The sequence below is a fragment of the Stenella coeruleoalba genome (genome assembly GCF_951394435.1).
Source record: "Stenella coeruleoalba genome assembly, chromosome: 9".
NCBI classification, from domain to species: Eukaryota; Metazoa; Chordata; class Mammalia; order Artiodactyla; family Delphinidae; genus Stenella; species Stenella coeruleoalba.
The window spans coordinates 38812396-38826571 of NC_137155.1; the positions used below are offsets into that span (position 1 = coordinate 38812396).

Sequence of the window (14176 nt, forward strand, 5' to 3'; positions counted from 1 at the left end):
TTGAGGGAGGGGTGGTGGGAGACTAAGGAGGCACGGTCTTGGTGGATCGCACTTCAGAGTATATATCTGACCCGAACGAATGTGCTTTAGGAAATCAGCCCAATTAGTGGACCAAACACACCAGTAAGGGGAACTGGCGACTCGAAACACATGGCTTCGGTGTCCCCGGGCGCCTTAACAATAAGCAGCGGGTTAGGACGGCAGTCGATTTGCTCTGTGGCGTTTCCAGGCTGTGGTCACCGCGCCAGCCGGCGGAGCACGGGTATGGGCAGAGGGGCGCGGGAGATTCACGAGCAGGGGCAGCAAGCCTCCTGATTGACAGCCCGAAATCCGATCTTGTGAAAGAGACGCGGAGCCAATGGGAGGCAGCGATCCATCAGTTTGGATTGGAGGCCCCTGGAGGAGAAGTAGAGGAAAAACCACCGAATTGAGCTCTGTCAGAGGCGCTTTCGGCTTCCAAGGGGGAAGTGCTGGGCAATAATTAATGTTTTTATTAAAATTGGAGGGAATTTTTTGCAGCCGTTCGCCTAGCGTGGCCTTCAGGTGGGTCTTTCCAACAACTTTTTATGTCTCTCCAGATAATTGCATGGTTGTGGGTTGCAAAAACTATCCTTATGAAAGAGGTGTCTCCGTCTCTTTAGTCCCGTTAGGTGCAAAGCAAGTCTCGTTGATCGCCATTGCTAGTTTTGCACACGTTTGCGAATCAGAGCTGCCCGGGGTACACCGACCGCGCAGGGAAACATCGAGAGTGTAAATAAATACATCGCCTCTGGTTCGGATTTTTGCTACTGCCGAAAATATGTAAATTGTGAACTCTCTTGTCTCTCTTTGGATCCAGGTGAAGGAGGCGGTGTAGGGAGGGTTATTTTTGTGAATGGGACTGTCGGAGGGTAATTAGCTATGCAAATTCAAGAGCTTCATTCATGATTTTTTTTTTTTTTTTGTAGCCTAAAAGCCATCTTGTTCCCCTCTAGGTTGATAGAAGTCCAGATCCCGAGGAAATCTCCAGCTAAATGCTCAAAATATAAAATACTGAGCTGAGATTTGCGAAGAGCAGCAGAATGGATGGATTTTATGACCAGCAAGTGCCTTACATGGTCACCAATGTGAGTGATCAGTTCGAAAGTTGCTGTTTATAAACTTGACTCCGACGGAGGGGGTGGGGTGGGGAGGAGGGAGAGAATGAGGAGGGAGGGGGCAAGGGGGCTGGGATTGCAGATACTTTATCTGCTTTGTTGCCACTGTAGGGCGACTCTGCTTCTAGAAGCCCAATCTTCAAAATGAGCTTACCTTTCAGTGATTTGGATAAGGCATAGTTTTGTTTTTAAGACTCCTTTTTCTGATTAAAGTGCTCAAGATGAGTGGAAGAGGAGATGGGGGGCAGCAGCAGCTGCTGCTCTCAAAGTTTTTGGCTGGGTTTGTCTGCCACATTGAAAAGAATGAAGTTGAGACAAATGCTGACACTTTTTGTTTATATGGGGTGTTTATTTTTTTCTTTTTTTTTTCATTGTCTCTCTTACATTTTTCATTTCACCACTCTGTTTTTGTTCTTTTTTTAGGGGTGTTTCAGGGAGAATAAAATTCACTGTGTTTTAATCTAGCATTGATCCAGCCTAAAACGACTTTAAGTGTAATTGCTTAATGTTGTTTTGATGTTGAGATACCATGAATATATGACTGATAAATAGTGTATTACCATCGGCACAGGGGAGCAACTCTCCCTGGCTGTTGAGTTCTCAGCATAAGCTTTCACTGTCAAATGAACACAGAAAATGATTATTGGAATTGATACGATGGACTTTTATTTTTCTATTTAGGGAGGAGATCCAGTAGACTTTTGTATGCATGTGTGTTTCTATGTGTGTGTGCCATGTGAGGTTTACATTCTTTTAAAGGATTTTATCTTTCCCTTTGTAGAATCAGCGTGGGAGAAATTGTAACGAGAAACCAACAAATGTCAGGAAAAGAAAATTCATTAACAGAGATCTGGCTCATGATTCAGAAGGTGAGGTTTGATTTTGGGCTGAATCCCCCCTCTTTACCTATACTTCCCACCCTCATAAAGAAGAGAAGCACTTCAGTCTTACCTTAAGAATAATACACTTTCAAATTACTGCATTTAACCAAGACTTTTATTTGGAGCAATTAACATGATGTGACAGTTTGCGTTGAGAGATATTTTATGGCTCTGTCACAAACTAATGCAAGAAGGAAATAAAAACAGTGACAACCTTCTTTTAATCATTCTTTTGTGTTTAAATACCTTTGTCCATATGGCATACAAGTAATCCCATACACTAAGGTAACAATTTTGAAATATCCAACACAGTGGGACAAATCAGGCAGCTGTGCACACTGCTTAATTTCTCTTTTCTCCTGTGTTAGAAGTTGAGCAATGTAAGTGATTGTTTGATTTCCCATCCCCTTACACTAAAACCATATACTGTTATCAAACTTTTCATTGATGATTTTGATGACCACATGGTGAGGCCTTAAAATGTTCAATGAATCATAATCAAGGCCTAATTAGTAATTATAATACCTATTTGGGAAATTGGGTCACAGATTCTTTTTATGAACTGTTGGTAGGAGGTCAATATATTATAAATTATTCCAGCCCTATGCAGGCATTCATAATAAACTTACCATACTTAGATTTAATTACCAAAGTTCAGTTTGCCATTTAGATTAGGTATATTGGATTCTGAAACATCCTCAAATCTTCATATAAGTATAAATAAGTTACACGTGCCTCTCCCTCCCCACTATGACAGAATACACAGTTTTGGACTTGATAATAATCAGGTACCAGAGAATTATCTCTCTGACTTTTGTAAACCTATTCCTGTAGAAATTTTCTTCCAAAATCTTGTATTTAAAAGTTGTCCCTTTTAGTTTTGAGGCGTTGAACTTCAAAACATATAGTACTTTGAGAATTATACAATGTACTGTTACATGTTTTATATAAGATTCGGAAGATAGAAATAAAACGTTTTTCAGTCGTTCTGATTTTTCCCCTACTACTGTTTTAGCAAGAGTTGAATATATTTAAGAAAGGTTTCTGTGGATAGACATGCCTTTACCTCAGCCTTTTTGAGTTCTAGTGTATGCGTGTTGTTTGAGGTCCCTAAGCTTATTTATTAAGCTAACTGTTAAAAAGGGGAAAAAAAAGATATTGAGAAGTATTGCTTAATAGACATCAAAATGGGCAGGATTATTGATATAATTAAGTTACAAATCCTGATTTCTTTTTATATTGACTCCCCTCCCCAAATTAAATTGATCTATAGTACTAATTTCATGACAAACATTTCCATTTAATGTAGGCTAAAGGTTTGCAAATCTTTTGTTTATGTCTTTGACTTGTTTTTTAGAACTCTTTCAAGATCTAAGTCAATTACAGGAAACATGGCTTGCAGAAGGTAAGGCAAAAAATTGCTTTCAAAGGAGGGGAAAAGCAACTCTAGAAGGGGAGGGAAAAAAAGTCCTGAACTTGCTGTCTTAATGTTCAGCCCAATTAATTGAGCTCTAAAAGAGCCACCTCATGTGTCATGCATACATTAGAGCCTCTGATGAGTTTGTCTTCGGGGAATCTGGGACTGCACTACCCAGTGTCATCACAAATTACCAGGAGAAATTGCTTCCAGCTCACAATCACATCTGCTTTTGGCAAGAACTAATGCACCAAGACTTCAAGTTCTAAGCCTCTGTTCAGATTTTAATTGCAATTGATCAGGTTTATATTATTGTACCTCGAGAGACCTCCTAGAGCCAGAACTCGGCTTGCTGTTTCCTTTAGAGCAGCGCATATCATTATTTGGTGTTCTGGCGGAGGACTTTTCTGATGGCAGAAATTAGTTTCTCTGGGTTCATCAGGACGGGATGCTTCAAGATTTAAGTGCAAGTGTCTTCTTTCCACCTTGTTCACAACACAGAACGTTAGGTGTGTATCCAATGCTAAGGAAATCCATGGCTTTAAAATAAATCTTGGGGGGATTGGAGGATTTTAAAAATGTTTTCTGTTTGTTACTATGATGTGATGTTTGTTGAAATTGATCTTTGCTATTATAACACTTTTATTAGGATTTATTTAATATAGCAAGGAGATATTTAAAGGCATTACTTTTATTTTTGATAAAATTTTGTGTTGCAGTCTATTGTATCTTTTTTTGTGAAACTTTATTTTATAGGAACGAGGAGATATTGCTTCAGTACAGCTTTATACAACTTGAGAAATGTCTAATGTTGAGGGACTTTTGTTGGCGTCTATAATTTGAAATTTTTCTTTTGGATTTGGTACACTAAATGTGAAATAATAATTTTATCCTACGATGTGTTTTGTGGGAAATACAAAGAGAAAATTATAGATAGTTAGGTATTGAGTATAGTTGTGTTATTTCTGTCTTTGCATTACATGGGAAACATGCAGTTTTTGGAACAGATTTTTAAGATGGTTCAAAGAAGAGAGAGGGTCTCTTTAAAAGGAACCCAAGCAATGCTGTTGCTACTTTGAGGCAGACTGCTGTGTTTTTTCTAGTGGTCTTGCTTGCAGTTGATCAAGTTGCTGTTAGCATGTAAAATAAGTTTCTTTGTTTTGCTGATATTCTAGTTCTTCCAAAGGGCTTCTGCAATCTTTATAAAGCTTTTAAGTTAAATAGCTTTTCCAGTATCCCTTTGCAAGGGTGATTGTATTTGTATGTTAATGAAAGGTAAGTATTAATGAAAGTTTTAGTTACATTTAAAGGTCATTTTGCTTGTCACTGTAAATGAAACTTATTGCAATAGATTACTTATTATTGCAACATAAGCCATATATTCAAATGTAACTTTCTCAAGAAAAATCTGCACAGAGGCTCTTGCATGAATTTTATCTGTTAGTTTTGCTAAGTTAAATGTTGTGAGAACACTATGTTTATGAGGGAATTTATTCGCTTATCCAGAATACCTTCAGATATCTATTTTAATTGTTCTGGAAGGTTTGTTGGTTCTTAAGATGTTTAAGTCTCATTGATTCCAAGTCAGTGCACTTGCTGGCAGATTTTGAATGTGCACAGCAACTCTGTTCCTGGAATTTAAAAATGTGGAATCTGTGACAGACTCTTACCATTTTATAATCAGTTTCAGTGCAGTGTTTTACTTTTGACTTGTTTTGTTTCTTTGTCCCTCAGATAAGTGATTTGGTAATTTATCCAAGTTTATTTTAAAACTCTACACTGAATATTCTTACCCATGATAATTAACTTACCTGTAAATCAGATCTGAAGCTTTAGCTTTATATAAAATAAACCTAGAAAATGATTGATGTATTTGAAAGAACATGGACTTTTACTTAGAAAACAATTTATAAGCTTAAATAAGTTCAGGAATTAATCCTCGGAGTGTTTTATTGAATACCCAGGTGGGCTCCTATTTACAAACCATGAGTAAGATTGCATTTGAGGATAATTTAAACATTTGTTCAGAATACTTTACGTTAATGTATCCTGTCATGATATAAGCATAACATTAACTTTATTTTTAAAAATCTAAGAGTAAGAAGAGAGGTGGGTTTTTAAAATTATCTGTTAATGGGCTGCACATTTATTTTTAGCAATTTTATATAATTATGTTATTTGCATTAGCATGTTAACTTATCCCACATCTTGAACAATATTAGCTAAGAAGAGATCTCAAAATTATACTAGTTTATTTGTAGCTAGATCTGTTCATTTATGTTCTTCTGGTCATCCAGAAATTAAAACATTGCCAAACTGGCAGACTATAAACGGTTCACATATTTCTTTTCATAATTCTTTATCGCCAAGAAAGGGACCATGGAATTTTAAGTCATCTTGACCCTTTTTAAAAAGACCATTGGCAATTCACCAAGTTTCTCCCATAAGAATCCCACTGGGAAGTTAAACAGGTCTAAAAATGTTACTAGGCAGGAGAGTCAAGGTACTTGTAATGTGTCATATGAATTTTTAAAAAATTATCAAAGTCCCTAAATACTTGGGAAATAATATTGTTTCAGGTTTAATTTATTTTTTTCCTGTAAAAATTTTTATAAGGTAGACCCGAAGTGTAACATGGATTGGTCAGAGGTAAATTATTATGGATTATGAAATGTGTTTTATGTCCAAGGAAAAATTTGGATAGATAAGGTAGGACTTATTTGAGGGTGGGGTTGGAACCAGTATTTTCAATTCACTAAAGTCCTCTCCAAAAAATATGCTTCCATTCTTCCCCCAAATTTCTAAACAGGGATCAAAAATATGTTTTTGAAGACTATAACTTTATATTAGTATCAGTTTTGAAGTACTAACTGCAATTTTAAGGTTTTTTTAACATGTACACCACAATTTAAAATAATCACATCTTATTCTGAAGAAAATTGAAAAGGTAATGTTTTCAGTGACCAGAGTAGCAGTTAAAAAAGTGAAGAATGTGCTTATTTTAAATTTTGCCATAGCCAGTTTATATTGTCATTTTACTGTGTACAATTCTTTATTTATTGATTCTTTGACTTTTGAATTCGATTGCCACTGACAGAAAGGCAATTCCAATTATTTGATCCCATGAAATAATGAGTTCAAATATCAATTCTATCAACATCCTGGTAACGTCCTGTTTTTTTAAGTGGTGCTTTAAGGAAGGGCATCCTAGAAATTCATAGTTAAAATGGAACCTTTTGTGTGGGGGGGACAGAAGTAGAAGGATGTAAAATCGAGTTAAAAGAGGATCACGTTCTTTTAAAGTTGCTTGTTAAAGTTTACCTTTAACACAACTTAAAGAAAAATAATACATTTCATATGTATCTAATATAAAAACATAGCAACTTTTGAGTGTTATTTTTGATGTTGGTCTAGATGTCCTTGAGGTTTCTTTTCATCAGTAATATTAAGGAAAATTGTCGATAGTGATTCGCTGCCATCAGGGTAGAATGTTTTTCAGTTGTGTGGTAAGTCAAGTTTCATGCTGCCAGGACACTTTAGTCAAAGTTGTGCCTCCAAGAATAACCTTTCTACACTAAAGATTATTATTACCTCATGCCCTCATGCCGATAAGCTTTTTTCCTTTTGTTTTATGTGACCTTCTATTAATAGTCAGGTTTGCTGAAAAGTAGAGATGTCATTCTATCTCCTCAGTTCACTTTAGTGGCTGATACTAAATTTATAATCAAAATCATTTATTATGAATTTCATCAAATAATATGTGTTCTTGTTACTCAATATACATAATGCCACCCATAATACACAGTAGTCATAATGTACTCATTTTTATTTTTTAAAAACTAGACTGTTTCTTTTTGAAACGGAACATAAATTGGGTATGGACTCACGGTTTTTTTTTAAATGTGAGGCAGTAAGGAGAAAAAGCTTTAAAAACTACATTATTTTGTGTGGTTTAAATAAAAAAGGAATTGAGAGTTAGGCATTAAATTACAGAAGTCCATACTATTTCTTAGAGTTGAGCAAGAGTCATTGTATGGGGGGAGGGGGGAGCTACTCTCCATCTTTTTCTTGTACCAGGAAATACTCTAAACTATGAAACAAAGACTTCTTGTTTGGACTTCATTAAAGGGTAGCAGGTAGAGTAGATGTATTCTGTTTCTCAACATTTATTGGAAGTATATAAATGCATTTTCATCTAGGGTCTATTTGCAAAATAGAAAAATGTGTTAAAAATAGAATTCGGATTTGATGTAGCCTAGATATCGGTTTTCCAGAGGGTCCTAATACATGTTAATGAAATATTGCTGAACTTTTCTAATTCAGTTACAGGAAATGTATAATTTCTTGAATTTCATAATATAACTTTATTTCCTTTGACCTGTGCACAACATTGTAATTAAAATAATAATAATGATAATAATAATAGAAGTCAGACCTCAGTAGCATTAGAGAAAATATATGGATAATAACAACAGCTCTGAGCTACGCTTAAGTTTTCAAGTCTCTCTATAGGTTAGTTAGGAAATTGAAGTTGATTTGAGACTAAAGACAACTAAAACTTACTGTTTTCTTTCTTTTAGAGCATACAGAAAGAATGCCTTTATCAATATTAAAGATGTTTTTGTCATGGGGAAAATGCCCCCCCTTTTTTCATCTGTTTCAATGTATTTATATTTCTGCATTAATTAATGTTTATACATTGGTACAATCATTTTAATGTTAAAAGCGATGTGGTATAAAACCAGGCTTAGCGGCCTCATGATTATTTTCTTCCATGGCCTGAAGCTTCATTTTAGGATTAAACAAAATATGACTGTGTGAAGGTTGATTTTCTTGTTGTTTTACTTTTGTTTAAAAGAAAATTTAAATTTCTTTAGAGAAACTTGTTTCTTAACCCTGTGAGAGTGAAATGCTACTAAGTTCAGCAATAAACTATTATAATCTTAAGATAAAAAGAGCATTTGAATAATAAGCAAGAAAATAAGGTATTTCTTTAATGGTTTGGCTTTTTTTCCCCCTTCCTTCTTTCCTTCCTTCCTTCCATCCACCCATCCATCCATCCATCCATCCATCCATCCGTCTATCTTTACCTCTTTTCTTTTTTCCTTCTTAGTTTTATACATTTAAGTTTCTGTGACAAATTACCGTATAAAGCAGGATGGGTTAAACATATGTAAATATATATATGGATTTAACTTTGTCATTTATTTAAACGTGTACCTTAATGGATTTGAGCTGTATTTGAGACAGAGCAATAAAACTGGTATGTTTATACTGCAAGTTCAAGTTGACTTGCTTTAGCTCTCTGGAAGGGTGTGACATGAAAAGATTGCGGTTGGGCCCCATGGCTCATGCTGGACTGTGTTTTTGTGAATGGAGGCGGAACTCCAGCTCTGCCTGCTTGTCTGGAGGAATTGCTGAGGAGATCAGCTGTCTCATTCACGGGCAGAAAGAATGACTCATACATCTTCCGCCTTGTTTGGCTCCAGGTCATTGTTACAGTGGATAGAACTGGTTTTAATTAAATATTAACCCCTTTTCAACTTGACATTTGTTTCAGTTGTAATTTTTCCACTTTTTCCCTAGCTTTAAAAGAAAACCTGACAGGCGCCTAGTTTGTAAGAAAAAGGGGGTTTTTACTTGTTTGCAGCCAAACTTGGAAAATATTTCAACACTCACCTTTCCTTAAGTAATGATTATTACTTTATTTGAAGGTTTAAAATAAGCACAAAAGACAGACAAACTCTGTTTAAAAATTGTGCACTCCCCACCCCAGCCCCGCCCAAGAAATGTTAGTTAAGAAAGTATATTAAAATTCAAAATAAGGGTTAGTGATTCTGTGACATCAAGACTGTGATTAATATTTTCATGGGTTTCTTTCTCATAATATATATTGCGATGTAGTAGAACGAGAGAGAGAGGGGGAGAGAGAGAGAGAGAGAGAGAGAGAGAGAGAGGGAGGGAGGGAGGGAGGGAGGGAGAGAGAGGAGAAACAACTTTGGATAATAATGTAGGTAAATAGCTGAGAGTGCAAATACTTCCCTTATAAAGGCGAAGTCCTGAGACTTGATGGCAACTTGTCTATTAATGTGTGATGAACTGATAGAAGCGCTCCAGCTATTACCAGTAAAATCCACATGCTTCATCTTCTTGAAAGCCTTTTATTGGTCTTTTGGTATATACTTTCTCTTCTCCTTTCTTACTCTTTCCCCTTCCTCTTTAATTACAGAGTGTGGGGAAACATTTTCATTCCCCAAAGGTGATTATTCCAAGCATAGTTTATTATAGATGGCAGTGAAAAAACTAATTTATTTTTAGGTTGGCCTCTATTGTTAATTTTCCACTTTGGAGTTGGTATGGCTTGCCGCAAATTTTCAGGAAGCTGTAGTTTGCTACTTCACAGAATTCCCCGTGAATGGAGGAAAAAAAGGAAATGTACGATACGAGTGTGGCAATACTTTGTCATATTTTCCTTGCCCAGATCCAACTTGTGTTTTTCGTTAGCTGCTTTCCTTTGACTCTGACTTGAAGTTAGAGGTAGACTTCAGCTTTTGTCCATTTAAGTAGCATGCTGCTTCATTTGGTCTATTCAGTTTCTTAAGATTAGCTTCTGTGAAAATGTGAGTCATATGTTTTTTGTTAAAATTCTGGAATATGTTCAGGCATAAGTGTGAAGTATTTATTCAGTATGTTAAGGATTTAGAACAGAAATAGCAGTTCTTATTCTTTTTACAAAATTGTTGGTATGTAGCTATTTTCTGTATTTGTGAGGTATAACTTCTGGTTTCTTTTCCTCCTGAAGTTTTCCCTCCCCAGCTCCCATCTCCCAACATACGCTGCTTATCCATCAGCGATTTTTACGCCTTTCTTGCAGTGATATATATCATTGAATTGCAACTTTGTCTTCTGATAGTAAGAAAAAAAAAGTCTGGCCTTTGGGACAGTCATACCAGCATATTCTGTTACAAATACGTTTTTGTTACTCACCCGCTATTTTTAACTATTCCTGTAAAGGGATATTATGTTTTTATTAGATTCTTGTAAATGTTGGCTTTTTAAAAGCATAGTAATTGCTGTGGTTGATAATTTTGCATCGCAGTAGTTATCTGGGTTTAGCTGTTAATTTCAAAGGAAAACCAAAACCTGTGGATTTGGTGGGAAGAATGTGTAGGGTTTGATTCTGTCTGCCTGCTGTTATTTATTAAATAGATATTAAAAACACTTTTTGTAATTTTTTTTGGTGAAAAGACTTATTTTGATCGTTACTCCTCCACTTATAATTTGTGAGTCTTTGAGAAAAATCAGGTTTACTGTACTGTCAAAAGAATGTTTATAGCTAAGAGAATGCTAATGTACAAATTTTAGCTGCGATTTTTATCCGTCTCCAATATAATTCATTAGAAGTAAAGATATTAAACTTGCATTGTAATGATTTGAGTAGTACCTCGTGTGTGAATTGAAAAAAAGGGATGGGTGGTGGAGGTTTGGAAAGAAGAATATAAGTAACGTTTCTTGAGTATCTGATATTGTGTCTGGCGTTGTGCTTAGACTATTCCATTTAATCCTCATGAAAAACCTATATTATCACTATTAAACTGATGAGTAAAATGGAGTTCAAAGAGGTTAAATAATGTTACACAGTTTACACAGCATAACATAGAACAATGATTTGAAGGTTGTTGGCCTTTAGTTAACCTTGGTATCAGGTATTAGTGGAATCGGAAGAAAAAAGTACCTCTTCCTCCAGTACAGGCTGATCAAATAGGTATCAGTTCTAATTTGGAAAAAAGGGCTTAATTTGTTTGGTTTTCTTAAGTGGCAGAGGATGGAATTTGTCTTCAATAAACTTAAGTATTGGTGTACAGAAGAAAGTTGTTAGAAAATAATTGAATGTCAAACTGCATATGTCTTGGTAATAGGCAAGATTATCGTTTGTTCCGCTCTTAATAATATAACATAAATTTTATTCAACCAAATATTTGTTTTTTTAAATCCTATTAAATAAGCTGACACAACAGACATTTTAATTCTATGTATGTTGTGTTCCTTTTTTATACAGAATTTTTAAAATGTAGAATTTCTTTTTATATGAATTTTTTTTCTTAATTACCAACACAAAGCTTTTTCAACAAAGACTGATTATGTTAATAAGAATTCCCCATACAGAATAGGCACTTTTAAAAAAATTAATTGACATCTGTTTTAGTATGACTTGATTGGATAAAAAGTTTCACTCTTAGATAATACTAGTAAAGTAATACTAACTAATCAGGTTATAGCTAAAGTTAATTAGGATTATAACTCATTATAAACCCAGCTTTTATGTAGCTTGTATGTCTGTAAGTGTGCGTATTTGTGTGTGCAGATGAAAACTCATATTTTTAATATGTCAATTTGGAATAGGTTATTTTGACACCTAAATTAACTGTGATGAAAATATTCTAGAAGTGAAAAATATACTTGTGTTTTGATTGCCGAATACATTAAGTTCTTGCTCTTCAGAATTTTTTTCCTTTACTAAAAATAGGGTAGTCATTTGACATTAGGACTGATGAAATAGTGATATTCTTTTGTTAGTACTAAATAGTCACCTGGAAAATATTTTGCATGAAAAGATGGAGTTTGGTTTTATTACTTATTATTTTTATTATTGTGACCATAATCATTGAGATATAATATTTTATCATATATGACCAAAATCAATGATAATCTTTTCATGTAAAAAACTTTGTCACATATTTTGGCCAAATTTAGGGCAAACATTTTTAATTGTGGCAGTCTAATTGGCAGTAGACCGAACATATCAAAAGCAGATATTTCGAAAAAGCAGAGGGATATGTGTAGTAATTACACATCATTTGGAAGAATTGTGTGGTTAATTGAAATGGGCCGCTTAAGCACCGGCAGTAGGTGAATTGAAATACTTCTTACTCCATTCTTGCAAAAACAGAAAACAAAAAAAAACCCACTGCATCTAATGGAATTCCTGTAGCTTCTTTTATTTTGCATGTTTCTTTTATTTCCACGTGGCAGGTGAAATTCAGAGGGACTACAACTTCCACCATTTTATTTCTGACATACGTGTTTTCTGGGTGACACTGATGATGGCTTCTATTTCTCCTCCCAAGTATTGCTGTCAATGCCATTTTAAATATGAGCTCATTGGCAAATAATCATAGGTTTGGTCTCAGTCTAGAAAGCTCTTCCATGAGAGATCTTACTTGACATTCTTTATGCCTTGGCAGTTTCTCTCTTAATTTTGTTTTCTTTTTTTTTCCTCAGCTCAGGTACCTGACAATGATGAGCAGTTTGTGCCAGACTATCAGGCTGAAAGTTGTAAGTATACTATGACTCATCTCTTGAACTTTTCTTTGTCTTTGTTTCCTGCTTTTATCCTTTCTCTTTGGTTGGTCTCCACTTCCAGTGTCTTTTCTTGCATTGTGTCCGTGCCTTTTTAGCTTACAGTCATGAGGTGATTGTATTTGTCAGGTTGTGACCTCAGTAGAACCCCTGTAGGATCTGAAAAGAGCTTAGGAAAACTGATTGGATTAAAAGAGGGTCCTTTTCTCTATTTCGTTTATATCCTTGGAGAAGAAACAGGGTGTGATCCATGAACATGCGACTGTTTACTTCCAGCTTTTCAGTAGGTCCAGCAGGAAAAGTGTGTGTGCTGATGGGAGACGGTCAGTAGTTCAAATCCTCATGAGATTTATTGTATAACATAAAAATCTTAGACCACACATCCTCTGGCTTATTGTATTATTTTACACTCATGAACTTTCACCTGCTTGGATTTAATTTTTAGCCTCATTATCTGCTTCCCGGTTGCAGTCACACAAATGCAAGTAGCCATTGGCTTCTCTTAGGATCCCTTCTGTGTTTCTTTCCCCGAGCCTTGCTCCAGGGCTTGTCATAGCATGCGAGAGGAGTGATTCAGGGGTTCTCCCCTCCTCTAATCAAAGAATGAGCATTTTGCCTGTATCAACATGGTTGCCTCGGGGTTTGCTTCCGATATTTATGGTTTGCCTCTATCAGCAAACTGCAGCTATTGACCTGAGGTGTGAATAGTAAAGATAAGGGTATAAATGCCATCCCGATTATAAAACTGACCTAATACATTTTTGTTCTTTTAGCACCAATTAAAGCTGTAACTTGTTTCATTTTTCCAGGCCATTGACGGTTTCACAGGAGGCAGTAGCAACAGCAACAACAGATGCTTAATACCTTACAACTTATCAAACCCATATTTTCACACCTAATATCATAAATCTAACACAAATACCTACGTTACTTTGAGTAACAGATGTTCGTGTGCAATGTTTTCAGCTTTTATGTTTGCTATCTTACATTTCCCAGGTGTCAAGGGTTGTAAGAGGTTTCTTCCAGATTCTCTCCCGTGTTACATATTTTAGTTCGGCGTCATTACAATTTTTTTTCATTTGTGGTAAAATATATATTACAGAAAATTTATCATTTGAATCATTTTTAAGTGTGCAGTTCAATGGCAGTCATGTTGTTGTGCAAACACCAACACCATCCATTTCCAGAACTTTCTTATCATCCCTACTGAAAGTCTGTACTTACCAAAAACTAACTCCCCACCTACCCTGCCCCCAGCACCTGGTAACTGCTGTTGTATCAGCTTGATTTTTGATCTGAGAAGAGAATTTTCTGTACTGTTTGATATATTTATTAGACATAGGACTTCAAGAAACCTGTTCAGCTAAGGTTTAGACCTTAAT

General features: G+C 35.4%; 1 protein-coding gene across 3 annotated transcripts in view; it reads left to right on the forward strand.

The window, feature by feature from the left end:
• Window positions 1-385: 385 nt before the first annotated feature.
• The window catches only part of ETV1 (ETS variant transcription factor 1), a 93211-nt gene continuing 79420 nt past the window's right edge, over window positions 386-14176 (forward strand). The window contains exons 1-6 of one of the 3 annotated variants that reach the window (XM_079931643.1): window positions 386-543; window positions 642-838; window positions 948-1106; window positions 1918-2005; window positions 3375-3422; window positions 12717-12770. In XM_079931643.1, the coding sequence (XP_079787769.1) occupies window positions 1062-1106; window positions 1918-2005; window positions 3375-3422; window positions 12717-12770 (235 nt within the window). In that variant the 5' untranslated portion in view covers window positions 386-543; window positions 642-838; window positions 948-1061. The remainder of the gene's footprint in view (window positions 544-641; window positions 839-947; window positions 1107-1917; window positions 2006-3374; window positions 3423-12716; window positions 12771-14176) is intronic. The other 2 variants (XM_079931642.1, XM_079931644.1) reach the window with 2 other exon arrangements.